General features: G+C 40.7%; 1 protein-coding gene across 1 annotated transcript; it reads left to right on the top strand.

Moving 5' to 3' along the window:
* The first annotated feature begins 3,784 nt into the window (after nt 1-3,784).
* On the top strand, nt 3,785-4,529 carry TAL2 (TAL bHLH transcription factor 2). Its single transcript, XM_004372197.3, has one exon. It carries the CDS (start codon nt 3,993-3,995, stop codon nt 4,368-4,370), a length of 378 nt encoding a protein of 125 aa, XP_004372254.2. The 5' UTR covers nt 3,785-3,992; the 3' UTR covers nt 4,371-4,529.
* Nucleotides 4,530-10,947: the final 6,418 nt, after the last annotated feature.

Raw genomic sequence — 10,947 nt, 5'->3', positions numbered from 1 at the left:
ATTGGTGTGAGCACAAAAACTTAATAGTTTTCTATCTTAAAATCCCCTCGATTTAGACTCAAACTTTCATATTTGGGGTATACTTGGGTACAGTTGTCACAACACTCATATTTTTATTGTGGAACCAAAGGTGAGGTTATACAGAAAGGATTTAAAAACCAAACCCGTTGCCATCGAGTAGATTCTGACTCATAGCAACTTAGATTAGATAAAAGGCAATGGAAAGGCATCTTGGAATTTTGGAGCAGAAAGAAGCCTTGGGGATCACCTGGTCCACCCCTTTTGTTTTTTGGAAGGATCCATGGTCTGCCTGGAACGCCCTCAGAATGCCAGGGTTAGGTTTCTCTGCTCCTAATGCCCCTGTGCTTCCCTCTTGCTTGTCACACAGGCAACAAGGTCCACGGGGGCTGACCCTGTGTTGTGTTTCTCAGTATCCCCAGCAGCCAGCACAAGATCTGGCACATAGTAGGCCCTCAATAAGTGTTGATACCTAAGTTTGGAGTGTATCTTGTTATAATTGGACCGTTGGCTAAACTGGGAATGTGCCACTCACTGCTCTAAGGTGCTGTATGTTTATCATTTCATATATCAATAATACATCAAGGTAGCATCCTGAGTCTCTATTTACTTATGAGGCAATTGAAGCACAGAGAGGTTAAGTAGATCATTCAAGGTTACACAGCTAGGAGGCATGGAGCCACAAGCCAAACCCAGGGTGCTGGCTCCACAGCCTGTGTTTTTGACCACTATGCAATGCCTCCACTAATGGCTGAATGCTGTAAAGACTCCGATAGATTCACTGCTTGATGGTAACAGAGTGAATTGTTCCAATTAGCTGGGATTATCATTTGGTTTCTACCAGAGGATAATAATACCAACATACTGTGTAGCGAAATGACTTTTTGAACAAGTCTGCATCCCTGAGCCATTCCCAGCAATGTCTATCGCGGTTTTATTACAACCACTGCTGTCTGCATATGTATATAACATGAGTTAATTCACGAAAACAGTACCTGACACAAAGCAAGTGCTCTGTCCACTCTTCTTTACTTTATAGTTTACAGAGTGCTTTCACATCAGTATTTCATTTAATTCTTACAACAACCCTGTGAGGAGAGAATGGTATTACACCCATTTTAGAGCTGAGGGCTCTGAGGCTCAGGATGGTGAAGTGACTTATGCAGGGCATCAAGGCTGGTTAGTGATTGGTGCTGCAAGTAGAACACAGACCTTCTGGGAGAGAGTGGGCTGTCCCCCTATTCTGTGCTCTCCTTGTATCTTCCCCCATGATGGTAGGTCTCTTGTATGTGAGTGTCCAGCTTTCTTATTGAAAATGGTTTTGCTAAGGATAAGAGTTTCCCCATTTGGAGAGTAGAGTGGTGGTTCTCAACTTTGGCTGCGCACTGAACTCACTTGGCATGGCAGCCATGGAGGACAACCCTTGGATCTCGCTTCAAGAAAGAACTTGCCATTTAGCTGCAAGGAGTGCAGTTCCTTCAGCCTTCAGCTACAGCACCTTCAGGATCCACCTCTGCTCTTCCTGGGCAGCCCCCAGCCAATGACTGAGCATGGCAGGAGCACCAAGAACTGGCTATTTCAGCCTCACAGGGTTCCCTCTGACAGGCATCTTTGCCCCAGAGCTTCCTGGTGGGTTGACCGCATCTCAGGCAGAGGCTCTTCCTCACCAATCCTGCTTCCCTTTCACAGGCCCTACCTCTCAATAAACCAGTTATACACCCAACTCCAGCTCAGATTCTCCTTCCTGAAGGATCCAGCTGATACACCTGGGATGTTTTAAAAAATACTGATGCTCTCAGAGATTTTGATTTAATTGGTCTGGAGTGCAGCCTGGGTGATTCCAATGAGCAGCCAAAGTTGAGAACCAGTAGAATAGAGAACAGTTGAGAAGCAGGAGTTCCTGGTGTTTTAAATTAGAAAAAGACCTGCTTTCTCACACTTCACGGAGGCCTCAACAAATCATTTCTTTAGGTTAGTTTCAAATACTATTGGCCACCCTTTCACCCTTTTCCACCATACATGCAAATTCCTAACCCTCCAATTCCTTCCTGCAATGTGTGAAGGAAGGTAACATTTGGGAGGGACTGTGTGGCACCTACTGAATTTCTGGGATTCTACGTGACACCTTATACAATTTATCTTAGATATGAGGGGTGTTTACCCATAAGCCCACATAAAAGTAAAAGGCAGAATTTAGGGAGAAATTTGATGCCATTGCCCAAATCATTTTAGCCTCGGCATGATTCTTTCACACCTTTCTCTAGTCAGCAAGAGTTGTTCTGGATTTTGCACTTTGGGTGTCAGAATTTGTGCTGTGATTTTATATGCTTATATTTGTGTAGCCTCCTCCACCAGACTATACAATAAGCTCCTTGAGGACAAGCATGTCCACAATCCCAGCTCAGAGCATAGGCCCTCACAGGCCCTGGCACAGAGTTAAGTGCTCACTGAAGGTTAAAACAAAACAGTGAAGTCACCAAAAACTAAAAGATGATAGCAGCCTTGATTAGAGAATAATAAGATAACCTACCACCCCACTAATGTTCAAATACCCTGTAAGCCGTTTTTATTTATATTTATTATTTTAGTATACGTAACAAATACTTTTATAAGGATTACTATGTGTCAGGCACTGTTATAACTGATTTCCAAACATGAACTTATTTTATTCTTCTAACAACCTTTGCCTACCATCAAGGGCTACAGGAGTTCAGGGAGGGGAGGGCTCGAAGAGCTCTGGGATGGCCTGGACGGCTTCATGGAAAAGGAAGATTTGAGCTTCTCTAGACTGAAACAGACAGGAGAGAGTGGAGAGGGAATTCAAGGTACCAAGAATGCACTTGCAAGGGGGTAGAGGTAGGAATACTTACTGCTCTTTGGGGAAACTGCAAAGTGACGGTTCCCAAGGGAACTGAGGCCGGAAAGTAGGCAGCAGACTGATAACACTGAGCCAAGAACACCCAAATATCAGTTGCTGGACTTTGTTCTTATTTGCTGATGTGTCATAATATTCACATTAATGCATGTTAATCAAAGCCACCTGAAAAAGAAGTGGCCCATCCCTCCAAGAGGTAAAAATGAATAATTAAGATTCAGCAATATATTATGATAAATAACTCTCCTAGAGTTGGCAAGATCATCCAATCCAACCTCGTAGATGCTAGAATGTCTTCTACAGCATCCATGCCGAACGGTCATCTCCACCTGCTCCTTGTCTTTTCTTCTTCAGGCTAAACATCTCCAGTTTTGTTCTTCGTAGAACATGATCTCAAGAACCTTAATCATCTTGTTCATCTTCCTCTAATGTGGATCAGTCTGGATATTTTACGTCTTACAGAGAGGGGTCCAATTCTCCAGGTAAGGTCTGTCAGCTAAGAGGAGGGCTGTGCTATCATCTTCTTCATTCCAAATACTCCTTTATTAATGAAACCTAGGATCACAGCCTTTTTTTTTTTCCTTAAGAATCCACAAAACACTGTTGATTCATATTCAACTCCTTACGGGCTAAATGGAGCCCTGGTGGCCCAGTGGTTCAGAGCTTGGCTGCTAACCAAAAGATCGGCAGTTCAAATCCACCAGCCGTTCCTTGGAAACCCTATGGGGCAGTTCTACTCTGTCCTATAGGGTCGCTATGAGTTGTAATCAACTTGACAGCAATGGATTATTGGCTAAGTATATATCTTTATCCATGTATATACTCAATCCTATATTGTATCTGATTCTGAACAATTAGAAAGAGTTGGTTGTAAAAGAAGTAATGCGGGTATCTGAATAAAGCACTATTGAAACTGGATGCTTCAAAACAGCCAGGGAGAAAAAGGCTGAGGGGCATTGTTCTTACCCTGTCCTTCATTTTGCCACGTTTTCTTCTCTTATCAAGAGGAAAATGAGGAAATGAATTCCTAAAGTCTGGGTAGAGAAGAGTTAACACCTCAGGATCTTGATAGGACCTGTGATACCACCAGGCCTCTTTCATGATATTGGCCATTGGGGCCCTTTTTCTTTCCCATCTCAGGAACCCAAGCATGACCAGGAAGCTCTTCACAAATACCAGGGAGCGGTGGAGGCAGCAGAATGTCAACAGTGCTTTTGCCAAGCTGAGGAAGCTTATCCCCACTCACCCTCCAGATAAAAAGCTGAGCAAAAATGAAACTCTTCGTCTGGCCATGAAGTATATCAACTTCTTGGTCAAGGTCTTAGGGGAGCAAGGCCTGCAGCAAACAGGAGTGGCTGCTCAGGGAAACATTCTGGGGCTCTTCCCCCAAGGACCCCACCTGCTGGGCCTGGAGGACAGGACTCTACTTGATGACTGCCAGGTTCCTTCAACTGGCCCAAGCCACCAGATGCCATAGTGTGGCTCAGGCTGTCATCTCTCTGAGTAGCACTTGTTCAGAAGTCACTGGCTGTTGACAGCCTTTTGCTTGTTCCAGAGTCAAGTTGATGAATAATTTGTCAGGCATGAGTTTACACTTCATAGGAAGTGGCTCAGGGACAGCTTGCAGGGAGCCTCAAAGAGGTCGTGAGGAAGGCCCCACCTCCAGGCTTCAGGAGTGTGGCCTGCCTCTGTCTCCTTTATATATTCAGGCCTGCAGAGATGTTTAAAAAATTTCATGAGTTTAAAAAAAGGCTTGAAAATCACTGTTTTAGTCAGTATGTCTTTAGTTACAAGAAAGGAGTTTTCTTATAATGGAGCTCAGATGGATGAAGAAAGTGCTCCCCTTAGAACTTTCTAAAGTTTGTTTTACAAAATGAGGCACATTTGATCAAGGGTTGACAAAATAGATTTTAAGGCTGATGAATAAAAGATAACCCCTATAAAAATCAATCAGGGAGACTTGTGGGAAAATCTGTGGAGAGGAGACCCTCCTGAAGTGTGAGGATGACAGGAACTGAGCAGATATATGTGGAAGAGCTGTGCATCCTTTAAACTCTATACAGACGTTAGGTGTTACTTGTCTTGAGTCATTCATGCACATGTTATTTCTAAAGCCAAATGGTGGATAATATCTGTAAGAGGAAAGGACTTGATAACTGTGAATTAGAGGTCATAATTTTCTTATGAAAAATAGCTGAAATAGGTTAGCTAACCCCTTAGGTTCACATGTCAAGTACTAAAACTTTTAATTCAGTCTGAATTCCTGCTGATTTAAGACCTGTAAAATTCAAATAGAATTATGAAAATTTGAATATTATCTTTTAATGACTCATCTAACAAACAGAAAGCTTAAACAAAACATTTAGCATAGACAATAGAGATGTAATACCAGACTCTAATGAATTAATGAATCTGTAATTTGCCTTCCCTGCTGTGGAGCATTAGCTCAATCTTAAGCTGAGAGGGACAGTGCCCAACAAGTCAATGAAACGGCATGCGTCTGGCAGAACTCACCACCACACACACCACCTTGGTGATACTTGGATTCAAAGATGAGTCCCATAGTTGAGCCCAGACTACAAATAATTTCATTTGATTATCTCTGGGACATTTTCTTTCTCCAAAGTTCTCAGCAGTACATTGGTTTTAAAACGTTCTGAACCAGAGGTAGGAAATTGATGGATGTGAGATTAGAGATTTCCAGTGTGTACACAACAGAGGAATTTAAATTTCCTGCCACTCTAGAAAGAAGCTATTTTATTTACAAAAGGTTGAAATGAGTCTCTGTGGCTTGTGATCACAAGAAAGCTGGATGAGGCTCCCTCACAATCTCATTCCCCCCAAATAGTGAGGTCATCATGCCATTCACACTTGTAGCACAATGCATTCATCAGTTGCAATAAGTTTTCCATCAAAGTCCTTTATTTAAACTGCATTCAGTAAATTTCCCCACGGATCCAGCAGAGTCCTGGGAAATACATAAACACACACGAGGGGATTTCCCCCTAAATGTGCATTTCTTTCTCAAGAGTTTACGTGAAGTCAAGTTTGTGGCAAAACTATCAAGTGACTATGCACTTCAGAGCTTTAAAGACAGATGTCAACTGAGAAACATTACTTATGCTCTAGCTGGCATTAAATGAAAACAACACTTTACTCAGTATTTTCATCTTAGGGTATTTTTTTTTTTTATTGTTGTTGAAAATATACACAACAAAACATACACTAATTCAACAGTTTCTACATGAACAATACAGTGACATTGGTTACATCTTCAAGTTGTACAACCATTGTTACTCTCTTTTTCCAATTTTTTCCTCCTCTGTTGACATAAACTCATTTCCCCCTAAGCTTCCTATCTAACCTTTCAAGTTGCTATAATCCATTTGATCCCATAGAGTAAGTTCCATATTAGTTTCATTTTAATGCATTGCCGAGGAAGGCACAGAGGACCTCTTTTCCTGAATACAGGATTTTACTTGTCTGTTCATAAGTAGTGAACTTTTCTGTGTTGAAGCTATGGTCTGTGTGTACAAAGAGGGCCTTTCCACTGAAATGTAGCAGAGTGCTCCTGAAAAGTGAGGAGATCGCGTTATCATTTAACTATATGAGAGGGATAATTATTTAAAGAAGCCTTGCAGGAAATTCTTTGATAAATATTTAAAGTATTACTTTATGCAATTCACCTCTTTAAATTATTTCTTTTGCAAGCTTGGATTTTTGTATATTAAGTTGTATTAGTTTAAAGTGACTATCACAAGGAATTGTGGTTATACATGGACCAAAACCTCGACAATGTATCTATGAGACTAGAGCTAATTAAAAAATCACTCTAGGGTCTTCCCGGTGTCCTATACTTATGGCTTGATGAATATAGTGTAAGAATTTATGGCTTAACCATTATAGTTCACTGGATGGTCCATCTCTTTCTGGATAATTTAAGCCCAACAGAAAAGTTTAGACAGTTTACATCATCTATGGCTATTCTGTTGCTTGGAAAAAAGTGTTTGGTCTGCTATAGACACCACTGGAAACTTCCAGAAGTCATATATAACAGGTCCATTGATTCATAGAATGTCAGAACTAGAAAATATGACTACTGTCACTTCCTCATTGTACAGAGGAGAAAACAGGTCCAGAGTGTTTTGAAGTGACTTTCCTGAGGTCATGTGAACAGTTAGTTGAAACCCAGCATGAAGGGCCAGATCTCTTGACTCTGTATCCACATTTTCTATAGCCCCGTTCAGCCACCAATGAACAAGCACCTTACTATTGGGTTCATGTCTTTTCTATAGTGTTCAGTAATCTTCTTCATATGCCTTGTCATTGAAAGTGAATTATCATGCTTTGTAGAATGTGATTAGATGTATCGACCAAAGATTTCATTTGCTGATGTGTTTGATGAATTTTTAATCATTGATCATAATTTGTTATTTAACTGTTAATTTATTACAAATAAATTATTTAAGAAAAGAAATTGTTCTTCATTTTCTTTTTAAAATGAATTTTATAAATTTACTATCCTCAGAGCCACTGCTCTGGTTTGACCTTTCATCGTCTTTATTCTAGAGAAAATTCAGCACTCTCTGACTACAAAGAAACAAAGCCAAACCTGTTGCTGTGGTGTTGATTCTGACTCATAGCAACCCTATAGGACAGGATAGGGTTTCCAAGGAGCAGGTAAGGGATTCAAACTGCAGACCTTTTGGTTAGCAGCCAAATTCTTAACCACTGTGCCACCAGGGTTTCCACCCCTTGACTACTCTCCTTTATCTCCTCACTTCACTTCCCCCTTCACATAGCTCCCAATTGTCCTTCTTAAATCGCAGCTGTGGTCAGATCACTCCCCTGCTACCAGAGCTGCAGTGTCTTGTCCACCAGATTGAGACAAAAGCCATATCCAGGCAAACCAGGCCCTCTGCAGCCTGCCCTAATGTCCCCTTCCCTTTACCTCCCACAGTCTCATATATGTGTTGTACATTCTAATGAAACTTCTTCACCTAATGATCTCCAAACATGCCCCACTCTTTTCTTACCTCTTTGTTCTCGTGATTCAATTTGCTTTGATGAATGTTCCCATTCTCTCTTGTTCCACTTGCCATCTACCTGTGCTAAATTCTGCTTTCTAAAATCCTTCATGACTCATCTTAAACATAGATTTTCACTACTTAATCTAACCTCTCCTTCCTTTGAATCTCCTTGCATGTGCCTTATGGCCCTGGCTTGCTCTGTATTATAGACATCTGAGTATATTCTGTACCCCCTAACACGCTGAGATCTCCTTGAGGACAGCGACAATTTCTAACACTCAATTCTCACAACAGCCCCACAAGAGGCCCACTTTTAGGATTAGAAAACTGTACGAAGACTGGCTTTGTTAGGATATGCTTCTAGCCTTCATTAAAAGATGACACTGAAACGAAATTTAAACAGGCTGAATTTTCCTAAGAAACCCATAGTTCTTGAAAGTTTATTTCTCCTAATTTCCATTTAATGATATTCCTTGCAGCACCTGCCTTATGAGGTTTGATCACCTAAGAATGGCCTGAAATGGCTAAAATAAGCATAGATTTATACAACTGGCTTTGTCCTTAAAAAGGCAGAGGATGAAAGGGATCTGGGAGAATGGACCGCTTAACTGCTGACCTGCAGGTCAAAGGTTAGTTAAAGTCACATCCTTAAATAAAAAGGTTAAAGGTAAGGCGGGGGGGGGGGGAGGTGGATCTAAAAGTCCAATGGCAATGCAAAATGAGGGATTTAAAGCAGCGGGCGTTACAAAAGAAATGCCAAGAAATGAATGTAGTCAAAGGATTACAGGAAACCAGGGGGAAAGGTCCCTTGAACCAACTTTCACTTCAGTGTGTGTTGGAGTTTGCTGTACACAGGAAAACCATTTTATTTTCTCCTTATTGCTAATGCCTGTCATAAAGAGAAGGAACCCTGGTAGCGTAAACGGTTATGCGCTCGGCTGCTAACTGAAAGGTTGGCAGTTCAGATGCACCCAGCGGCTCTGAGGAAGAAAGACCTGCTGATCTGCTTCTGTAAAATTACAGCCAAGCTATGGGGCAGTTCTACTCTGTTACATGGGTCCCGATGAGTCGGAATCTACACAGGGACCCACAATCTCATATATGAGATTTTAAAGAGCACTGGATTTTTACATAAGCCTTAATTAGGTTTGTAACCTACCAGATGATATTTACTGTAAGAATTTAATTTGCAGAGCTCAAGAATTCTCTGGTAGCCTAATGAAGCAAGCTGTTTAACCACCCTTTCTGGGTAACTTTAAAAAACAAATGTGTTCAATATATTCACACACTTAGACCAAAGAAATTCTCCTTCTAGGAACCTATCATAAGGAAATAACCAGAATTATGGTTAAAGAATTGTGTACATGGATATCTATTTCAGAATTATTTACAATAAACATAAAACGATTCAAATAAGAGTAAGAACTAACATTCACTGAGTGCTTACTATATGCCAGGCACGGTGCCAGGAGCTTCACATGTATCAGTTAACCTAATCTTCATAACAATCCTCTAAGGTGCTTAGTATTATTGTTTCCATTTCACAGATGAGGAAACTGAAGTGTAGAAGGTTATTTAGCTTGTCCAAGTTCCCACTGAAGAGCTAGAATTTGAACTTAGGTCATTCTTATTCAAAAATCACTGCATTACATAGAGCCAGGTGGCTTTTTACACAGAGCTCTTTTTCTTCAGAATTCTTAGTTCTTTTTGGTCCAAACCACTTTAATGGAACCTCATGAACTGGGTATATTATCCAAAAACCATATTAAGCAAATAAACCCCCTGGGGAGGAGTAGCCTCCTGTTCAGAAGGGTTGTGGTAATAGCATGACAAGACACCATGAGCAAATACAGAAATCCCACTTACCTTCTTGTTACACTTTTTTCTAGACATTGAGCTGGGGTAGAAGCAAGTGGGACCCTAGGGAGACCTGCCTGCTGAGGCCCAGCAAGGACTAAGGAAAACAGACTGAGCTAGAAGGGCTGTCCTTATGGTGAGAAGCCTAAGAGTCAGGGTTCTACAAACTCTTTCTATAGCTGCTAGGGGCCTGGTGGCTTGAAGGTCCAGCTCTGGGTGTCTGGTTCTTGAAGTGAAGACTGGAGTTCTAAGCAGGACCACTAGGAAAATGAAAGCAAGGAGAAACCAGGCAGGAGCCCGTTTCTGTGGGTTAGACCAACCCAAGGGAGGGGTAAATGAGATGAGACTAGATAGATAAGTAAGGCATAACAGATTCTGGATCTCTTTCGCAGGGAAAGAAACTTCTAAGGGGTTGAGGGAGAGGGTCAGAGGAGTGATGGGGGCAACAGTAGATATGACTACGGTGAACATCTTTATGCAACTGACTCTTCCTTATCTTTAATTATTCCTTAGAATAAACTTCTAGGATTGTGAAACCAAAGGATATGAAAAAATTTGTGCCCCTTGATGTACTCTTTCTTAAAAGATAGAATATTTTAAACTGAAAGTTGACATTATACACATTGATTCATTCATTTGGTCCCTCAATAAACATTTATCGGGCACATGCTATGCACTGCAAGCTACTGGGTGCTGGGGATACAAAAATGAACAAGGGCTACTCTGTACCTACAAGAGGCTGGTTAACTAGGGAGAGACAACCAAGTAAACACAGGCTTCTGTGATTTCACAATGTCATGAAAGAGGTACTAAGGAGCACAAGGGAAGGCATTCATATCTATTGTGTAAAGTATTTGTCCATGTTCTTGACCCATTTGTCTACTGAGACGCTAGTGTTTATTTTTCTTAATTTGTATGATCTCTTAACGTATTAAGGGTATTCACCCTTTGTTATAAATGTTTTTTATAGCTTATCTTTTTGTTTACTTTGTTTTTTGTTGTATAAAAATACTTAATATATTGTATTAAATATAATAATTTAATAATTCTCTTGATGATATCTGTTATGCTTAGAAATGCTTTCATTTAGAAACTAACTTTTCACTCATATTTTCTTCTAATATTATGGATTCCTTTTTTTATCAGGAGGAATTTTTTTTTCCCATA

Source organism: Trichechus manatus, unplaced genomic scaffold (genome assembly GCF_000243295.1).
Source record: "Trichechus manatus latirostris isolate Lorelei unplaced genomic scaffold, TriManLat1.0 scaffold00016, whole genome shotgun sequence".
Taxonomy (NCBI): Eukaryota; Metazoa; Chordata; class Mammalia; order Sirenia; family Trichechidae; genus Trichechus; species Trichechus manatus.
Note: the sequence above shows the minus strand (reverse complement) of the source record. Positions and strands in the feature narration are given on the sequence as shown.

Excerpts from the sequence above, each read along its gene's own strand:
- TAL2 (XM_004372197.3), top strand. The coding sequence starts at position 3,993 with ATGATATTGGCCATTGGGGCCCTTTTTCTTTCCCATCTCAGGAACCCA.